The sequence below is a fragment of the Lycorma delicatula genome, chromosome 7 (genome assembly GCF_047948215.1).
Source record: "Lycorma delicatula isolate Av1 chromosome 7, ASM4794821v1, whole genome shotgun sequence".
Lineage (NCBI taxonomy): Eukaryota > Metazoa > Arthropoda > Insecta > Hemiptera > Fulgoridae > Lycorma > Lycorma delicatula.
In genome coordinates this window covers 5,532,977-5,555,939 of record NC_134461.1, presented here as the reverse complement: position 1 = coordinate 5,555,939, position 22,963 = coordinate 5,532,977, and the positions used below count along the sequence as shown (strand labels likewise).

Genomic DNA, 22,963 nt, shown 5'->3' with positions numbered 1-22,963 from the left:
TTGTTATTTTTTAATAGTCTGCCCTGAAATCTTGAACTGTTCATGTTCCCCCTTTGCAGATAACACACTGCATCTATATGCGAATATAATTATTTAAAAGTAATTGAAAATTTTATGTTAACTGTACAAAAATTATCTCATGATTGTTTTACAACCATCTAACTTTAAGTACGGATAAAATGTAGCATTTTGCTTCTCAGTTAGATGTAAAATTGCTGATCATGTAGATAGAAGCACATCTAAATGACAAGTTATCTTGGGATAATGTTAATAAAACACTAACGTGGTCATCGTTATTTAATATTATTGTTATTCTTGCATATATTCCCATATGAAATCTTAATGTAATCTCTTTTGAGCTTCCTCAGAAATTCAGAAGAAGTTTTAAGATACAAAAATGTGTTGTTAAATCACAGGCATCTGTAAGCATGGATTGTGTAGGTTAATATTTAGAAAATTTAATATTTTAACTTGTACTTTTGTGAATGTCCAGCCTTTGTTAAAAAAAAAAACATTTGTCACTTATCGTTTATAAAATAGCAATATCTACCTGTAATAAACTAGTAGACTGAATTTTTTTCATATAACTCGACACAGTATATCCGTTTATGGGAAAGGGCTTTATTATGCTTCTGTTGCCATTTTTAATTAGTTATATAAACTATTTAAAAACTTTTCTCATCAGCAGTTTATTTAAAATACAATTAAACGATTTTCTGTAGAGAAGTAATATTACTCTATCTATGAATTTTTAAAATTTATTGAAAATTAAGAAAAAAAAATCTGGTCAAAATAATTTTCAGTTGCTGTCTGAATTGTGAATTATTTTTTAATAAATTTTTATATTTAATGTAGTTATTTAAAATTATATTGTTTGTTATTTAAAATAATTATTATTGACTTAATATGGATCAGTTCTATCTTAAAACTTTTGTTTTTATAATTTATCTTATAATGATGTGATCTATTTTAAGATTTATTATTATTATTGTTGTTGTTATTGTAGATTTAATTTATTATTTTACTGATCACAATAGTAGATATATTTTTATATTTTTGATGTGTTTGAGTCTCTTTTAATAATCTCTTCTATTTTATTATATAATTTGTGTATCAATCTGAACAAAATATTTATTTTTTATCCTTACTTTACAGTTCAACAGAAACAATAGAACATAAAGTAGAAAATGTAAATAATAAAAATAAAATGCAAAAGAGTTTTAAAAATTTTAATGAGATTAAGAAGCAAGCATCTGGAAAGAAGGCAGAAATTATTTCTAATAAAAATATGTCTGCATTTGTTTCAATTGATAAAAGTCAGTTTAATAATAAAAATAGTACTGTTGTCAGAAATAAAGATGGTAAGGTAAGATACTCAAATAAAATTAATTTGGTAAAACAATCTGAAGAAAAAGATAATGAGAATAATAACAATTCTAATGTAAACATTAAAGCTGACTCTGAGACCGGCAGAATAAATCATGAACAAAACGATGAATTAGTTAAAAATAAAATAGCTTTAAAAGAAAAGAAGGATGTAAAAAATGACCGAGAAGAAGACTTAGAGAAGGAAAATGTTGTTGATATTAAAAAAGATAAATCGAATGATAAAGCCGTATTTACAAACATTGCTAAAGATAATAAAAAAGTCAGTCTCTTTTCATCTGATTTTTGTGTAACTCCACCTACTAAAACTTACCTTTCAAAGAAGAATAAACAGAATATCCCTTTAAATATGTCAACAGATAGCGATGATGAATTTAAAGGATTTGATTTAAAAACGAAAAATATTCAACCGGTTCCAGTACCGATATTAAATGATAACCAGAGAAAATTGATTCCATTAACTGAGTTGCCTGAAAATCCTACAACAAAAAAACTAAAAGTGTCAGTAAATAAAAAAGCTAAGATAACAAATTGCCCGACTAATAAACCTAATAGAACCAAAATTCCAATTACTGAAAATATTAAAAATTTTAAAAATGAATCTGTCAGTAGTTCTTGTGAGATAATTTCTGCCACACCGCTGGAAGTTACTTGCTCTTTTAATAGTAATAAAAACACTAAAAAAAGAAAATCATCGATTGAATATTTATCGATATCTAGTTCTGGGGAAATAAAAAGTACACCGATGAAAAATAATTCAAAAAAGAAAGACATTATGAAAAGAAATAAAAAAGGAGAAACTCCACTTCAAGTGGCGTGTGAAAAGGTATTCTTTTTATGTATTTATTTAATGTTAATGCTATGTTAACGTAATTCTTTAAAGACCATTTCCCAAGCATGTTGCTAGTTCATAGAAATCTTTATGTATTACTTTGCCACTCTTAATATGGAACAAGTTGTAATTTTTTTTTACTGAATTATGGAAATAAGTTTTTTTAAAACATTTTATTTTGTTACATTTTTGTTCGTAAGTAAGTGATATAACGAGTACAAAGTGAAATATAAATATTAAGTAATAGTATAGGTGATGTCAGAATTACTCTGCTCATTAAAGGGACTGGTTTTATAATGGATATCATTATTCTCAGAGAAAATATCTGAATAATGTTACTTCTTTCAGATACTTTACGTGTGTTATAGCCATTAAAAAAGACTGGAGCAGATAGTGTAAAATAACAGATTCATGCATCCATTTCAATAATAAATAATGTATTACGTACGTTATTTGTACTCATTTGGTGTTTTCAATCTTTTACATTTTCTTTTACATAGCAATAGCTAAATGCAAAAAACTAGAATTACAAATTATATATCTGATAATAACTGTGGAATGCTAAATGATTCAAGTTTTAAAACTGTGAAAAAAATTGGATAGATCCAATTTGTTAAGCATATTTATGACAATTTATGTCTGGGATCATAACAGACTATTCTTTTTAAAATATATTTTCACAAATATATTAGTATACATATATATACTAATGCACATGGGAAAGATGCCTACCTATATATTTCGTAAGATATGGATGATCGCATCTCATTATTTGATGAATATTGTGCATAGATGAAAACATTTTATAAAATGGAGTTTGATGATAAGTTTTAATAAAAGAAAATATTTGCTGACCGATCCAAATTATAAAATATTTGGTGCAGACAATTAAAGAATGCAGTGAATTTAAATATTTGGGTTCTATTCATCCCAGAAAGAAGTAATAAAACGATATATAAGTTGTGTAATTATGAAACCGGAATTTTTGTTTAGAAAATACATGATTATAGTACGAAAATGATAAATCGCGAGCTATACATTTTTCCCATTTGTCTGACAATTTTTGAATGCCACTCCAAAAAAACTGTTGCTCTTTTGAGGCAAACCAGTAATTGAGCCCTTTTTGTACATTTTCATTAGAAGTGAAGTGTTACTCAGCAAGTGCGTGTCCCATTGATGCAAATAAATAGTAGTCGGACGGGGCCAAGTCTGGTGAGTAAGCTGCATGCAAAAGTATTTTCTTACTTAATGCCTCAATCGTTTCCTTGACCGGTTTTGCTGTGTATGATGTGGTGCATTATCATGAAGCAAAATCACTTTGTGTTGCCTTTTTTGATATTCTGGTTGTTTTTCACACAGTGCTTGATTAAAATCGATCTTTTGTTATTGGTCGTGTTCAGTATTAACAGTTTTTCCAGGTTTTAGTAGCTCATAATAGATCACACCCTTCTGATCCCACCAAACACAGAGGATTGTCTTCTTTCCATAGCAATTTGGCCTTGAAATCAATGTCAGTGGTTTATCTGGAGTTACCCATGATCTTTTACGTTTAGGATTGTCGAAATATATCCACTTTTCATCACATGTGTGACATGTGAAAATGACTTTCTTTCGATGGAGAAAATGACTTTCTTTTGTACCTGGCGAGCAGCATTTTGCAAGTGATATTCCTGTTTTCTTGCTGTCATTCATTCAGTTCATGTGGAATCCATTATCCCATCTTCTGGATTTTTCCCATGGCTTTCAAGCATATGGTGACAGCTTCTTGTGTGACATTTAATTGATCCGCGAAGTGTTATATCTAAGCATCATCCTCATCCAACAATGCTTGCAATTTGCTGTCTTCAAACTTTTTCGGTGGCCTTCCACATTCTTTGTTTCTCACGTCAAAATCGCCACTTTTGAATTTTTTAAACCGCTCAAAGCACTTTGATGTACCAAGAGCATGCACACAAACATTCAAGCTGATTCTACAGCAGTTTCTTTAAATGGTAATTGAAAATCAATGCTGTCCACAAATTGTAGTTTGTAGGTACAAAACTCGACATTTAAAACTATGCTGTTGTATGAAACTTATATTGTTGTGAGTTGAACATCTTTGTCAGCTGTCAAAGAAAGAAAATGGCGCTAATGATGCAGTTTGACGGAATCTACATTGACAGCTAGGGCCATCTATGGGAAATCCCGGTATCATATTTACACACCTGGTAGATCAGAATATAAAGCAAAATATGGTCGGTTTTAAAAAATGTAATTCTTTTTGGCAGTCAGAAAGTTTTTATAAAGAAAATAAAGTACCATTATACAATAGTGTTACTAAAAAGCAACCTATTGTATGTGTTCGAAACATGGAAAGATGGATGACAAAAGTTGTTGACTGTGTTTTGTGTAGAGGTAGAGTTTTTATATTACTGTTCGTAGAACAAGAAGAGGAAATACGTAGAAGAATGATGACGACATAGATGATTGATGATCTGGTAATGAGGCAGTGGCTGTGTTGATCTTCAGTGATATGTTGATATTAAGAGATTGGAAGAATTCATATGGCCCAGAAGAAGTGGAGTTGGATTCCACAGGAAAGAAGAAAGCACAGACATACTTGTTTATGGTAAATGTCTGAGGTGTTGGAAGTAATGAAGAAAAAAGTTTAGTAATTTTTTAGGTAAGTAGGCTTGCCCATTACAAAGCCCATGATGGTTTAATTGTAATACCTAAACGCATTAAAAGAAGAAAATATGTGTTGCTCAGTGCAGATTTCAGTATCTGTAAATAAATATCTAATGGAAGAAATCAATCACCCACTACCTTATGTTTTTTAAAGTAATTTTATGAGTTAATATTTTTAATGGAAGTGATTAATTATTTATAAAATACTGGTTTCTTAATTAACAATCTCTTATAACATTTTGATTATGGGGACTTAAGATGAAAGGAACTTTTGAAAAATTAACAAATACAAGGAGAATTTAAACACAGGCTCTTCAGTACATCAGATGTTTGAACAACTGCACTTCTGAGGTAGAATTTTTAATGATAGCGATTCAGTTAAGTATTACAGTTATGCTAATTAGCAGAGCTACTTAATTTGTGTTTTTTCCCCTTAAGTAATCTTTGTTAACATGTTTTAATTTAAAGGTAGTGTTGTTGCCTTTATATACATACACAGCATATATGGTTTATCAGATTTTTTAAATTTTAATATCAATAAAAATTTAAAATCTGTGTGTAAGTGGACATTTATGTACATATATTAAAAGATAAACATTGCATCCAAAAATGAAATCAACTTTATGAGACTACATTTATTTAAGTTTTTTTTTTAGTCTTAGTTATTTCTTTAATTAATTTGTTACATTTCAGGGTAATTTGGATCTTGTTAAAAGTTTGTTAGATGAAGGAGCCAATCCAAACACTAAGGATTATGCTGGATGGACACCTTTGGTAAGTATTGTATATATTTATTGTCTGAATAGGAAGACTTTGTACACTACGTATAAAAAAAGTAGACTCTGATTATAAAGTGACATTTTCAATAATATTAGCTACACATTAATATTATCATAAATTTTTTGCTTATACAGTGATTTTGTAAAGTCGTGAAACAAAATGGATGCCAACTGCAGTTTTTAGTTTCATGTTATAAAGTTCCTGGTAACATATTTTGTGGAAACTATATTAGATAAGACATAGTCACATGACTCATTGTCTCTCCATCTGTATCAGTAGTATGACAAACCCGGCGTACATTTGTTGTGAAAGAATGTTTTATCATTTGGTCTTATTCTGAATGCCAGAATATTTTTATGATTAATTTTCCTAATAGTGCAGTACCAAAAAAATTGACTTTTCATTTAGTGTCTAAATTTTGTGAAACAGGACATATAACTGATCGTAAATGTAGTCATCTGTAAGCGGTTACATGGTAACAATTCGCCAACATTCATCAGTCACTTTTATGTTCTTCAGGGAAGTCATACAGTAAACATTGCTGACATGCAGACTGAACTTTCAGTCAGTCTTGTTTACAAGGCTACAGAAAAACTCAAGTTATATCCATGTTAAATTCAAAGTATGCCAAAACTTGGAGAATCTGTTTAACAGACAATTTCAGTATTCTAACATTCGGTTCGAGGTGTGTACATGTTTTGGGGAATGTTTTTTATTCAGATATAGTGTGATTTCATCTCTCTGAATACATTAAAATTCAAAAGACTGGAATAAGGCGTTCTATGAACCATATTTCATGAAAGGCCATTTCTCAAAAAGTTGGTGTTTGATCACAGTCTTGTAAGAGTTACCAGACTCAGTTTTCACAAAATACTAACTGCAGAACATTATTTAGAAATTGTTGTAAATTTCATAGAAATTTAAAAGCAACACTGTTGGTTGTAGCAAAATGGTGCTACATGCCGATTTGACTATGGAGCTGTTACATGAATTTTTCATTGACTGTGAAATATGATCTCTGAATCTCCTCTCACCACATTTTTAATTAAGGGTGTCACCTGAAAAGCACTGTGTTCAATAATAAAAAAAAAACTTTGGATGAATTGAAAGAAAATATGAAAGATAGCTTCTCTAACATTAGTCTAGCAACTCTAAGAAAATTTATTCTGAGTATGAAGAAACAAACTGATGCCTCCATCAATGATCAAGATGGCCATTCTGAACATTTATTATGGCATGTAAGCGGAATAAGTGTATATACACAGTCATAAAATTAATTACACTTGTCATACATATAGCTTGAATGAATTTATGAACACTATTAGCAATCTTGTTTTGAGTATATACATACAGAAAGGGGTCCCAAATAAAAGCTGCTCCAGTGTTTACAAACATTTAATTTATTACATTCAAGTAACAATGATAGAAACAAGAATAATACAATGAATTTTTATTTATAGTTGATTCTCAATATAGCCACCATGTGCCCTCCTGCACACATGCACTCCTGCATGTTCCTTTCCCTTTATGCATTCCTGAACGCATTTCAATATGTCTGAAAGAACATGCTGCAAGCACTAAAGGACCGATTGCATTTACAAATTCAGTTATGTTATTTTTCAGTTCATCCGGGGTGTGAGGATCATTCTTATAAAAAGATACTTTCATTGCTCCCCGTAAATGAAAATCTGTAGGTGTAAGATCTGGGAATCTTGGTAGTTAGTTGTGTTTTGAAATAACCTATCCCTGAAAACCTTACGCAGCATATTTAGCGAAACTTCTTAAGTTTTCAAAACAGAGTAATATGTATGGTAGTAGTACAATTTTGTTGTAGATTACATTGGTTTTTATATGAAAATATATAAGTTTATGAATTCACCTACGCAGAAAAGATTTAAGAAAAATTCTTACTTTAAGTCACATTCTTATTGAAGAATGTGTTTTCAAAAGGTTTTATCCTGATGTCATACGGGAAGACACCCACCTTGTGATGATCTCTGTCGCTATACCATCCCCTTGCATTTCTAGCCATGATGAGTTTTACTGGAGGTCATCTTCCAGGCTCTCAATACTTGATTACATATCAGTCATCAGTACGGTCTCTATCAGGATAATACCGATGCAAGTGCCTTGAAAGATATTTCCATTGGTGTTACAACTCATAGACTAACAAAAGATATTTTTCAAAATCACCCGCATTGAATAAAAAAAAAAACTGATAACCAGTAAAAATTTACAAATTGAGCTATAACAAAACATTAACCTCATACCCTCAAAAATAATTTGCAACATCAGTTTTGATGTACCACACTACAGCAACCAAAATTATCAATCATCTCACAAACATACCGAACAAGAAACAAGCACCCAAATGGGTCTCTAGCCACCCAGACTACCATTCTACACTAAACTTCTGCAGCACTTTCGAGAACCAAAAGCCTTAAAAATCTTTCAACAATGTGCCACTCATCTCTAACTTTTCAGTTAGCCTGCAAATCCATACTTGATTTAATATTCTGAAGCTCCCTGACCATCTTTGCACACCTAAACTTATATTTTGAGCAGACGTGCACATGATAAGTATCATCCGATACTAAGCACTGAGGAAACTGACCTGACAAGCCAAATTGAGCCAGCCTGTCCTGAAATTCGCCATGCCCTGAAAGTAACTGAGTCATGTACTGGTTTGGGGAGATCCAAGAGGCGACTTTCAGCACCCTTAGTCTGGAATGAGATCATGTGTATACCGCTCATCTGTCCTGCCCAGGACAGATTGACCTTCCTCTATTTTCCAAATATAATGCGCAGTCAATTCACCCGACTTTTTCACATTGTAACATAACGTAATGTTTCGACACAAGGACGTCACTTGGTTTAACTAGAACTGCCTCACGTAAAATAGTAGCGGTAGCCCCTGCTGTCACTGTAACAGGAGACGCTGAGCCCTGAACAGAATATCATGGTGGTTTTTATACCTCATTCTGTTTGCACAAACAGGTGCTGCGTAAAGCAAAATCGCCTCGCATACACCCTTATACAAAATTTTCATTGTTTTAAAATTTAGGCCACAATTGGAGTGGACCACCCTACGATTGCCAAAGAAGACATCACACACCTTCTTAGCAACACTCAGAAAGTGCTCCTTGAATCTAAAATTCTCATCAAAAATTATAACCAAATACTGTTGCAATGAGACGTAATGAATAGGTTAGCCGGACATTGAGGTATGGGCTTGCTGTGTAGTGGTCAAACGGCCCTTCAGCAGAATTATGGTGGTCTTCTCAGGGCTAAATACCACTTTGTGTTGATTACTCCAGATCTCTTAACACGCTACAAGCTTTAGTTGCTCGGAATTCAACCTTTTGTGAGTCTCTTTTGACCAGCACAAGACCATCATCGGCATAAGCGATGACATGACATTCACTGGCCAACCTCAACAGCATACCACAACCCAAAGCAGAGAGCCCAGCATACTGTCTTGGGGATACCCCTTGGACAGCATCTTGCTCACCTCAGTGCCACCGTTATGAAGCACTACATATTGGTTATAAAAGTAACTTTGTAGCACCCTGATCTCATCACGTGTACACGCTTGCCGTTGGAATTGACATGAGGCAGAGGGCCACCACAAGTTGTTCAATGCCCTGGATTTATTCAAAATATACCCAGGACACACACAGTGTCGGAGTTAGTAACAATGTCAATCACTTTTAAAATTGCATCTTCTGTACCTTTTCATGGTTGAAAACCATACTGGTTCTCCAAGAGATTTTGTGAGGCCAACCTTTCCAAACACCTTACCAAGCACTGGCAGATGCATCAGAGGCCTGTACAATAACTCACAATAGGATATTTGTCGTCATCTTTAAAAAAGAAGCTGTTTCACACACCTTTTTTTTCCAACAAAGGGGGAAAATAGCTAGCAAGAAGAATCATTCTATTCAGAACCTTCATTATTACACCTATAGTTAGGTTCAATGAATGAACAAGGAGTTCCACAGTGATTCCGATATACCAGATACAGATATATATATATATATATATATATATATATAAAACAGTGATTTCAATGTATAAATTGCATTTTGACTTGCAAAACTGTAAACAACCTGCTGCATCTCAGCCTCGGTAATCTCCAAAGATACCTGAACTAAAAAAAATGACCTCACACCTAACATGCAGATGTTACTGAAAGTCATCCTCCACATCATCATCTAGTGATAAATTATTCAGGAGTACCCAGTATCCCAGTTCCAGTATTTTTGTCTTGTCAGTCAGACCTTGCCAGGTTGAGAGAGCAGAGAGAAGAATGTCCTTTCTTTTTTTTTTCATGCCAAAACCCTGTAGATAACACCCCAAGGATCCTTATTACCCTGATCCTGCATGAAATAACAACAAGAATCCCTTATTGCTGTTCGAATCCTGTGAAAATAGCGATTCCCCAAATCCCCATACTTGGAAACGATTACTAATTGTTCAGGATCATCCTCATGTTGAGAAGCTTGCAAAAGATGTCTTACAGACCACTTCAGATCAGAAAACTCTCATTCACCATGGATCAATTCTCTCCCAACCAGAACTACATGGGATAGTGTTATGCAGCATCCACATAAGCTAGCCTCTCCACCAACTCATCCAAATTCATAACCACCAAACTCTGGTCCAAGACACGGAGTCTGGCCGATAATATATCGACAAATTTTTGGCAGTCTGCCCTTCTGAATGGGAGTATTACACCGGTACACCTCACTGAGGACATTCGCGATCTGAAATACAATCAGACTGTGATTACTGGAACAGTCATCAGCTACTATCCATAGACAAACAGCCCAGGAATATTCCTTACAACCACCGCATCTTCCAACTGTTTACGTTTTAGAATCAACCCTTACCTCTACTTTTTAGCCTCTAAAGAGATAACCCTCATATTCTCTTTATCATCAGTGACGAAAACCAATTCTTTCTGGGTTTCCCGTATATTTCTTATCTTCAGGTTGGACATCTTCTTACAAAGGACAACTTGAAAATAGTTTATTCCCTTCATCGTTTTGGCCGAACCCTCAGGCTTATTCAGAAAGATAACCTGCAGCTGCTTTCTCATCAGGCCTAGAAACTGCAATAGGAACTCGCCTCCTTTACTTCTTAGAAACCAACAGCTCAAAACCTTGAGCCAATGATGTTGGATATACAAATAAATCGATGTTATCATCAATTTTTCATTTTTTTTTAAAGATTATTAAAATTTTAAGAGCAATAAAATAAAAGTCTAGAATTTAAAATAGCCATACTGTTAAAAACATCCTTGATATTAAAATAACGATCAATAATACATGAAATAAACAACAGTATTTATGTCAATAAGTTTATAAATTTTGTTTTACATAGAAAATAATATAAACAGGTTTAAATAATGTAATGGAATGGCTATATAATAAGGGGGGGGGGGTAAATAATGAGTTATTTAAAATATAAATTTAATAATACATATTTAAACCTAAAAATATATTATAAAATATTTAAAACCTTCCAATATTATGAATGTTAACTAAAATTGTAAAATTTAATTAATAAAAACACATTTACATAGGAAAAACAAACAGATCAGTTACAAGTTTTTTTTTTTTAGAACATGTGAGATGAAAATAAAAATATAATTTCTTTAAAAAAATGCACTATAAGTAGTATAGTTGGAAGTATGGAAGTTTACTCCTAAATAATATAGATAATAATAATCGTATTACTGAAATGTAGAAACTAGAAAAATATTTATATTTAAAAATAACTATAAATTAACAAATTCACAGGAAAAATTAGGAGAGAAGGTATGCTGATTATGCTGACTATTATATGTATATGATTATGCTCCATACTATTTATATATAATAGGTGCTAATAATTTAATTCATCCACAAGTAAACTTTGGACAAAATAACAGGACTATTTTAAATTTTACAATTTTATTTTATAATATTAATTGATGTAATTTTAAAGATTTAGTATTTTATATGATATAACTGATGAACAAAGATAACTTCGAAAATTTTTCAGTATAAACTAAGAGTATTCCCTCTATATTTTTATTGATTTAGCATTTACTGATATAATTTGCAAATAATATATAACAATAAAATACACATGAATGTCATATTCATTGATTAATAATTTAATTTTTTACTTAAATTACTGAAAATTTTTATAAAACGTAATCTAATTTCTTGGATTCTATCACATTTTTGTGCTGAAGTATTTTTTTCAAACAAATTCTATTGCCAAATAAAAATGGATGCACATTTTTTACTCTAAAAAAAGTAAAAGGAGAACCAAATTTCATTATCTGATTGCTTGAGTTTAACTACCACTTGCCACTGACTTGCAATATAGGATTACTTCAAATTAATAAATTTTTTATTATGATCATTATATAATAATACACTATATAGGTCAAGTGTAGATATGCTACTCCACAGATAAAAAAAAATCTGTCCCAGCATCTGCCTGGATGGTAGAAGAAAATGGTGGAGTTGTATTGTAGAATACATGATTAACTTTAAAATAAATTACAGATGTGAGGACAGTTCATTTTAATTATTTAAAATATAAACATGCTGAAATAATTGTGAGGAACATAAATAATTTTCAGCACATTAATAATTATTTCAGGATGTAATAATTTAAGGTTTCATGTACAATTGCATATAAAACATATATCAAAGTTCAGGTGTTAAATGAAAATTATTTAACCACACATTTATGCACATATTAAATGAGTTGTAAAATAATCAAGGTTTTTAACATTTTTTAATTAGTATCATCTAAAAATTTATTGAAAGAATGTTTGTATTTTAAATAAATAGGTAGGAAGATTTCATTAAATGGTTCAGTTATTTGTTAAAAATGGCAACAGAAAATAATAAGGCCCTCTATCACAAGCTAAAGAATTATGATGAGCTTTATGAAAATAGTTCTGATGTCTGATTTAATAGAGGTGACTCAAAGCTTGCACTTTCATAAATATAAACATATTACGGGTAAGTTAACATTTTTAATTTTTTTAATCATAGATATACATAATTCATTATTGTGAGCTCGGTTTTGAATCTTGAAAACTCTTGATTTGTGAAAAAATTGAACTCCCTTTTTGAGTGAGTCCGAGGTGATATACTTCTTTATAAGCGTAATATGTATTTAGTAAAATAATAATTTCTAAAAGTCTTATTGATTTGCCTGTCCATTTATTGTAACCTTTCATTTGCTCTAAATTTATACAATGATTGTTATATTTTTTTAATTGTTTAAAATACAAAGTTCAGGTAGGCGTATTTCTTTAATTCCATTTTTTTATTATTATTTTTTTTTTAACCCCTCTTACCGCTTTTAGTGTTTGGCATTCTGTTAATGCTTTGATGCTTAAATATTTAATCATTCATCATAGATGTCTTAGGAGTAAAATTATTTCTTTTCTTTTAATTTAGCATGAGGCAGTGCAGAGAGGTAACATTGCACTAGTTGAAACTCTGTTGAATTCTGGAGCATATATTAATACTCCTGGTTATTACAATATTACACCGTTACTAGAAGCAGTGTTGAAAGATAATATTGTAATTGCACGTCTTTTGTTACAACATGGAGCAGATGTAACTCTGAGAAGTCGCTACAACTATTTACCTATGTGAGTAAATTTTGCTTAATGTAGATTTATTAAAAAAAAATTTTTAATTATAAAATGGTTGTATTTATTTATGTACTCCCCCAGGTGCTTTAGTATGAAACATAGGAAGACTATTTCGATAGTTAAAAATGCCCCACCATCCTGGATTTTTGGTTAATAAATTTTTTGAGGTTTTAAGTATTAAAGCCTTGGTTACTAAAATTTTGTATGAGGGTGTGTTTAAATTAAAAGGAGGTTGGAATTGATGGAAAATTCTTTTTTTTTAGTTTATTAAAATAACATCAGAAATACCACTAGGAATAATAACATCGATTCATAATGCACAAACTACGAATTTTGATTTTTTTTTTAACTTTTGTCTGTTCCACCCTATCAAATCGAATTTTGAAAATTCTCAAAATGATACTTTATCAGTATGTAACCATTCTATTACTGGGGATAAAAAGATTTATCTCTACTAATAAGATGGTTATTAACATTTTATTGTTGCTAATTTAATGACTTTAAATGTTATAAACACAATTTTTTGGTTGGAGCAGCCATTGGCTTTCAGAAGGGAAACCCCAGGAACTCAATTTAAATTTCTTTCATTTTAATGCTGTCGTTAAATTGCATGAAAACATCATTTTGATACAGAATGCGATAGAATATAGTAATTCATAAAAATTTTGGTCATTTTTTTTTTTCAACTTTAAAATGATGAAAAGGCATGAAAGGCATTTCGTGAAAGATGTCACTTTGTGTCAAAATTCCTATTATGTTTATGTGTAACTATTATGTTACTGAATAATTTTTATTTTAAAATGATAAAATATGATTTTATGTAGGATCTTTTTCCATTTTGTAAAGCAATATTTGGAATATTTTTATTTTTTTAGGGTATGGCAGTTAAGCGTTCCTTTTTACCATTTAAATCTTCTCTTATTAATTTACGAGAAAAAACAACATGTATGAAAAAAATTCAGATGGTTTATGAATGTTTGTAAAATTTTGGTGCAAGGGATTGGATTAATGCTGCTGTTATTGAAAAACAGTTACTGCCCAACAAATCATTCATTTTCTTCTTTTATTTTTCATAATGTTTTATTCTCTTTTGTTTGTCTTTTTTAAAATTTTTTCTCATTAAAGGAAATGTAAAAAAATAAAGGATGGGTTTATTACACAGGTTATTGCTGCTTCTCGGATATTATTTGCTGTATGCTTTAACTAATTTTCACTGTAACCGTGCATTCTGATCTATACTGTATAATTCTGATTCTTGTTTCAACTTGAAACAACTTTGTAATAATTAATAAAAATATATAATATAGTCTTGCTAATCCGAGTTAACATAGACTGCAGACCCCTTCCTCGAATTACAGGTAGGCTTGGATTATTAGAAGTATAAAATGTAAAGTTATTAAGCGACTAATATTATGAAAGGTGGATTTAATTAACTTAATACTAAATGATATTTTAATGTACTTGACAATTGTTGATTATACTAAATTTCATAAATGTAATTGTTAGCTTAAGAACCTTAATTTTTTAAATGTCTATTACATTTGTTTGTTTTTTGAAAGAATACCATTTTTTTCTGCTAATAGCTTTTAAAAAATAAAATGTCACTTTGAGCTTCTATTCTACATAGCATAGTGGTGCATTCTCCTTAGTCTGAGTACGTCCCTTTTTGTTTTTGATCACCTCCTTTCTGGCCATTACCTGAATTACTGTTTCATGATAGTGTATCATTTTTATTATGTTGTCATCAGTAATCTCTTCTTTGGTTGAGTTTTCAGAACATGATATTTTTTTTATTAAAGCAGTCAAGTCATTATCTGTAGAATTGCCTTCACAATAAAGTATATCTGTCTAGAAGAAATAAATTTCATCATTCAATCTTCTGAGTACTACGCAGCTGAAAGCAATGGAAAACTGAAGCTGCTTTTTTTCCAAGAAAATGTAGCTCTCTGCATTTTCATATAACAAAGATGGAGGCACCTTCCTTGGTAAAATATTCTGGAGGTAAACTAGCCCCCTGTTTGGATCTCTGGGTGGGGACTACTAAGGGAGGGGCCACCAGAAAATTAAAAAATAACATTCTATGAGTCAGAGCGTGGAATGTTAAAAGTCTAAAAAAGGTTGGTAGGTTAGAAAATTTAAAGAAGGAAATGAATAGGATAAATGTAGATATAGTAGGAATTAACGAGGTTTGGTGGGAAGAGGAAAACGACTTTTGGTCAGATGATTTTAGAATAATTAACTCAGCTTTAAATAAAGGGCAGGCAGGAGTAGGTTTCATAATGAACAAGAAGATAGGGAAGAGAGTAGAATATTTCAAAACGCATAGCGATAGAATCATTGTAATAAGGATAAAACCAAAACCTAAACCGACAATGATTGTTAACATTTGTTAACAAGCGCCCATGATGATGGTGAGGTAGAGTATGTATATGAAGAAATTGATGAAGCAATTAAACACATAAAAGGAGATGAAAATTTAATAATAAATTTATTGCCTTTCCTTTCCTGAAGGAAATATAGTGGGTGAATACGGGCTGGGCAAAAGGAATGAAAGAGGGGACCAACTTATAGAGTTTTGCACAAAGTATAATTTAGTAATTGCCAACAACCAGTTTAAAAATTATAATAGAAGAATATACACATGGAAAAAGCCAGGTGATTCTGCAGGGTATCAGATAGATTATATCATGGTTAATTAGAAATCAACTCATTGACTGCAAAGCTTACCCTGGAGCAGACATTGATTGCAACCATAATTTAGTGATAATGAAATGTAAATATTGGGGTTTAAAATCCTGAAGAAAAGGTGTCAGATGAATCGGTGGAATTTTGGAAGAGGAGGTAAAGAAGATTTTTGAGGAGGACATCGCAAGAGGTCTGAGTAAAAAAGATAACGTAGAAAATGTAGAAGAAGAATGGGGGAATGTTAAAAAGGAAATTCCTAAATCAGCAGAAGCGATTGTAGGCAGAACAAAGCGAACTGGTAGAAAACCTTGGATTTCAGAGGATATTTTGCAAATGATGGATGAATGTAGAAAATATTAGAATGCTAGTGATGAAGAAAGTAAAAGGAACTATTGACAATTAAGAAATACTATAAACAGGAAGTGCAACTAGCGAAAGAAGAGTGAATTAAAGAAAATTGTTCAGAAGTGGAAAGAGAAATAAACATTAGTAAAATAGAAGGAGCATACAGGAAAGTTAAAGAAAATTTTGCGGTACATAAATTAAAATCTAATAATGTGTTAAACAAAGATGGTACACCAATTTATAGTACGAAAGGAAAGGTTGATAGGTGGGTGGAATATATTGAATAGTTACACAGAGGAAATTAATTAGAAAATAGTGTTATAGAGGAAGTCAAAGAGGATGAAAGGGAAGAAACAATACTGAGATCTGAATTTAAGAGAGCATTAAAAGATTTGAATGGGAGAAAGACTCCTGAAATAGACAATACGTGCAGAATTACTGCGCAGTGCAGGTGAGAAAGCAATTGATAGATTATACAAACTGGTGTGTAATTTTACAAAAAAAGGGGAAGTTCTGTCAGACTTCAAAAAGAGTGTTATAGTCATGATACCAAAGAAAGCAGGAGCAGATAAATGTGAAGAATACAGAACAATTAGCTTAACCAGTCAAGCATCAAAAATCTTAACTAGAATTCTGTGCAGAAGAATTGAGAGTAGAGTGGAAGAAATGTTGGAAGAAGACCAATTTGGTTTCAGGAAAACTATACGGATAAAGGAAGCAATTTTAGCGCTCAGATTAATATTTGAAGGAAGATTAAAGAAAAACAAACCAGCATATTTGGCATTTATAGACCTGGCAAAAGGCATTCAATAACGTAGACTGGAATAAAATGTTTAGTATTTTAAAAAAATTAGGGTTCAAATACAGAGACAGCAAAACGATTGCTAACATTTACAGGAACCAAACAGCAACAGTAATAATTGAAAAACATTAGAAAGATGTCATAATAAAAAAGGGAGTCTGACGTATATGGCATATATGTATTTATAACATGTAAGTATTTTGTACGTTAGCATATATACAAACAACATTACTCTGCTGATAAATTTATAAATAATACAAATTTTAAAAAAGTAATTAGTTGATTTATCTGCCTCCATGAGATGTTGAATGTGTGCTTCACATAAACTTTGTTATATTGTACACAAAACAATATTCAACAGCGGCTTATAAATTATGTGTTACTTTGTAGTAATGTTTTATATTTAAACACCTAATGGTATTTTAGTGTTTGTATTTAAATAATTTTAATGTAAACTTGAATCACATCTGTTTTTTATCTTATAACTTGTTTTATGTTTATAATTTATTTTGTATCGACCCAATTTATATAATGTATTTGTATGTCCTGATCATAATAAAGATTTCTTTACTTATTTGTATATTTTGTTGATAGTCTGTTAATGTTTATTTTAGGAACTGTACACAGTCTGATGATATGAAAAAGTTATTAGAAATATATCGGGCGAAATTGAATTTTTCAAAAGTAAAGAATTTCGCTGAAAAATGTGAAATGCTAGAACCGACAGTTATTCACGGAGTTAACCTTGATGATGAACAAACTCAGTTACTCCAAAAATTTTGCAATACTTTCAATTTAGTGTACTCTGACAGTTTCAGGTGTGTATTAGTTTATTTATGTCTATATGCATGACTTACATTATATTATAATGCTACAGCTGTTGTAATGATAGTAATGATGTTCTCTGTTTAGCCACTACTATGGTAGTACTGTCGTGTTGTGTAGATGACGCATGCGTGGTTTAATTGTTATGTCTGTGTCGAAGACTTTCGGTACAGTACGGGTACAGTGTGTTGCTGCAACGAAGTGTGTACGAATGGATTGAAAAATTCAAAAATGGTCGCATGAGTTTTATGCACAACAAAGTAGCCAGATTACCATTTACCGCCACAAATGAGGAAAACATTGAGCGTGCACGTGACACGGTTTTCTTAGACAGACGAGTAATTATCAATGAAGTGGCACATCGTCTGCAAATTAGTCACAGTTCTGCCTACGAAATCATCAACAACAGACTTGAGTTTCATAAAGCCTGTGTAAAATGGCTTCCAAAACATCTCACACGGTCGCATAAACAAACACACTTGGACATCTGCTAAATACATTTGGATCGCTACGGTAACGAACAAGACATCTTCTTAGACAGAATCATCACCGGTGACGAAACATGGATCCATCATTACGAACTGGAGAGTAAACGGCAGAGTATGGAATGGAAACATCCACATTCGCCCAGCAAAAAAAAAGTTCAAGACCCAACCGTCCGCAGGAAAACTGATGCTTACGGTTTTTCGGGACTCACAAAGCCCAGTACTGGAACATTATGAGGAAAGGGGCACGACAATAAACAGTGCACGTTACAGTGAGATGCTTACTACCAAGCTGAAGCCTGCAATTCAAAGCAAATGCCGAGGACTGCTGTCAAAAGGTGTTGTGTTGTTGCCTGTCCACATATAGCTGGCCACACAGCTGAAATGCAACAGAAACTCCACTTTGAATTACTGGCTCATCCTCTGTATAGTCCTGATCTTGCCTCTTCTGACTACCACTTGTTTGGTCCACTCAAAGAGGCATTAAGGAACCGTTGATTTACTTCAGACGAAACAGTGAAAGAAGCAATGCATTCCTGGCTCGCAGCTCAACCGAAAACCTTCTTTTATGAGAGAATCAGGAAGTTTATGCAATGATTAAGGTTCCAGGAGGGACACAAATTGGCGCACATTATTCCTGTATACTTCATCATTTACTGTCTGTTCGAAGAATATGGGTCCGACTATACGATGACGAGATATTGCACACCACACACCAATTTTTTCAGGATGTAAAGATTTGTCTTGTAAATCATTAGGGTTTTCAACACCGCCCAAATTCTAGAGTTTTGACTGTTCACATAACCATCGAGATGGATTCAAGCTTCATCGCTAAAGAACACTGTGTTTAAAAATTTGATTCCGTTATTGTTTACGAGAGACCTAAACCGACGGCAATATTGCAATCGCTTGTTTAAATCTGGAGGCTGAAGCTCTTGGACTAATTGTACGCGATACGGATACAATTTCAATTTTTTAGCAGCTTTCTGAACACTCGAATATGACAAACCAACTTGCGTGGAAAGTTTCGTAAACTTTTCCGTGGAGAATTGAACAATCTTGTTTTCACATTCTCTAAAATGTTATCTCTCAAGCGAGTCGGTCGACCACTATGTTTTCTGTCGCAAACACTACTTGAATCTCGAAATCGGTTTGCTAGCCTAGAAATTGACATTTTTTCTGGCAGAGGAACATGAACAAATTTAATTTGAAATGATTCTTTTACACTCGCGTACAATTTTGTAACATTGTTCAAGAATGAAAACCCTTTGTTCTATGGTAAAAAACATTCTGTTCGTAACATGACTGGAAATGGCACAAAAGTTTACACAGTTCAAGGAAAATCAACTCACACAGCCGTATCTATACCGGTTGAGTAGCGATACCAACTTGTGTCACAAAACAAAATTTCCCTTTCTTAGAAAAAAATTACCAGACATTAACGATTGGGTAACAGGACTAAAAAATCACCCTGTAGTTTGAATAGTAGCAAGCTTGCTGAATTACCATTTCATTTGCCTTGGTTTTGATCCCTGTCATGGTATGAAATATTTTACATTATTTTATCGCTGATCTCATCTCAAGAAAATTATACAGTGTAACCCCGCTGTAACGCGGTTATTGGGGGGGGGGACATGACATTTGCGTTATAGGCTGTCCGTGTTATTTCGAGAAGTAAATTTTAAATAACAAAGGGGATCAATTAAAAAAATAGGTAAAAATCAAGCAATAATGGTTTAATAGAATAAGCCAATACAGTATAATGTGTACTTACATAGAAACAAGTTAAGTGCGGAAGATAGAATATTTTTTCTTTAAATGTAAATTATTTTTAAAAATAAGTTATTGTTTTTTGTTTTGCAGTTTTATGTTTCTTCTTTATAGTATATGACTTTACACTTTGTAAATTCAATAAATGACGATCATCACTATCATGTTGTTGCTTCATCCATGTTATTGCACTGTTTATATTTTCCAGAGATCCTTTTATTGAGAGTGTTGACCTCAGGAACAACTTCCCCTTATATCTCCAACAAATTATCGTTAGGTTATAGAATGGAGTTTACAATTTCTTTGTTGGTCATGTAATCGGCAACGGGTGTTTGATTATCTTCTTGAACCCACTCATTGAGATCACAATTCTTGCCCGGTTGAATTTGACAATTCCAGTGCGTGATCGACAGTAAAAGTATGAGCATTTCCTGTTTCAATGTCTTCTGTATTACTCTTGTGACAATACCAACCAACAGTTTTTAATTGTAATAGAATTTACATTACTTCATGCTGTTCCAGTGCTGTGTACGACACTTTTTAATGACACAGTTTTAAGAAATTCTGTTACTTGTAATTCTTTGTTAACAATAGCGGTCAGTAGCTCTCGTCTGTAATAAGCTTTAAATGCCTGAATAACTCCTCAGTCTAATGGTTGGATGAAAGATGTGTGGTATTCTTGGGTAAAAACATTGTGATTATTTTCCCATCTTTAGATTTCAGCAAGTCAGTAGGCAGACGAGCAGGGCAATTGTTAAGAAGTAATAAAGCTTTTTCTTCCAATTTTCAAACTCGTAAATAATTTTTAACACAAGGCACAAATTCATCGTTAAACCATGTAAAAAAAAATATTACACAAAAATGCAAGCATTTTTACTATTTTTAAAAATAACCGTAATAAATTCATATTAACATGCTTTAAGCAACGCGGGCTGGCATATTTACTGATGAACAATGGCTTCAAGTTATGATTTCCTGTCACACAAAAGAAAAGTTACCCTTTCAATTTTCACGCCAGACTTATTTGTTGCCCGCTTTGCATCTAATGTTTTTGTTGGTAATAGATTATAATACAAAGCACAGTTTCATCACAATTATACAATGGTTCGTCACTCTTCTATAACCGATTGTAATATTGTTTGTGAAAAATGTTCGGCTTCCTTTGCATATGCTGAATGAGATTCTCCTTCAATGTTTACTTGGCCTATGCCAAGACGGATTTTCTATTGCGATAAACAGCCGCTAGAAGCACCAAATTCTTCTCCATTGTTAATTAGTTCGTGAAAATTTAGTGCCTGAGCTTGAAGATTGGCCCTGATAGTGGCACTCCTCACTCTGTTTTTGAAAAAGCCAAAGGTACATACACTCATCTACAACATTAGCATCACCAAGTATAACTTTTTTGCGATCAAGTCCAACTGTTTCATCTACCAAATCGTTAAAAGAACACAGTTTATCTTCTTTCACCCAACCACATGTAGTACCTTCAGGCACACTGAATTTCCAGGATAAACTGGCTTTCGAACAACCTACCTTAACATTTTCAATAATTTCTAATTTTTCCTTTACAGAACACGTTTTTCATTTAGACGACACGTTTGGCAAATACGAACGAAAACAAACAATTCAAAATTTAATAAATTAACCGACATAATAAAACTTAACAATACTGATAAACTTAGTAAAAGCAGCTAGGAATAAATCACAATATGTAATAACATTCAGATACCATGTACTGTGCCTTATACAGCCACCACATTGATGGTCTTATCGCTGTTACAGGAAATGAGTCATGTGGAGTATATCATAAGAATTTCTCCTATTACTATATTAGAATCGTGGTTCGTTTTATTGAATCATGTTTTTTGGGAATTCCAAAACCTTTAAAATTGGTCATGACTAATTGACAGATGTTATATTGGAAGCGTATTGTTGATAGTTTCAAAGGATTTATGGTGGGTTTTACACCAATATCGAATAAAGTGGTAGAATAACTAGCATTTCTTATCCTATTTTATTTTTCAGATATTCATATATTTTTTAGGGGGGAGTTTATAATCAGCATTATATCCATATCCACGATATATCGAGCTGCGTTATAGGAGAGCAGTACTGTAATACTGTTACTAGGCATTTTTCTTATTCTAATTGAAGTTAAAAAATTTTGTTATTTAGCCTGAAAATTAAAAGATGAAGAAAGTGAAGCTGGTGTCGGCTCAGGGAAAAGATAGTAAACTATTCTAGTCAGACACAGTCTCTCTATGGTGAACATCTTCCTCTACTGATCTCCATGATGGGGAGGTAGGACATATATGTATTAATTTATTCATTTGTTGTATAAAAAAGGAATAATTAACCGATGTAGTTTAAACTAAATTATATCAGTTGCTGCATCTTCACTACGGAATAATGGTGATATTGCTGACTATCTGTGGGATTGCCCCAGGGAGTCCATTCCTTTCCTGTGGGTTGTATGAAGTGTCAAAATGTTGGCTGATGTGGCCTATCATTCTGCAGCTGTATCTAAAACATTTATCAAGGAATATGAAATCAGACACTTCTAATGTCAACCAGTGATGCACGATTATGTCCTTTGATATCAACTGCGCATCAGTTTATCGCATTTTATTTAATATGTCATCGCATCAGAGATTTAAATAAAGAATTTGTGATGTGCCGAAAGTTGTCAAGGTTTTACATTTCAGATATTAAGC

General features: G+C 32.1%; 1 protein-coding gene across 1 annotated transcript in view; it reads left to right on the top strand.

Moving 5' to 3' along the window:
* Nucleotides 1-22,963, top strand: part of LOC142328429 (uncharacterized) — a 61,977-nt gene that overhangs the window by 21,753 nt on the left and 17,261 nt on the right. The window contains exons 3-6 of the mRNA XM_075372165.1: nucleotides 1,156-2,212; nucleotides 5,579-5,659; nucleotides 13,138-13,334; nucleotides 17,784-17,987. Of these exons, the coding sequence (XP_075228280.1) occupies nucleotides 1,156-2,212; nucleotides 5,579-5,659; nucleotides 13,138-13,334; nucleotides 17,784-17,987 (1,539 nt within the window). The remainder of the gene's footprint in view (nucleotides 1-1,155; nucleotides 2,213-5,578; nucleotides 5,660-13,137; nucleotides 13,335-17,783; nucleotides 17,988-22,963) is intronic.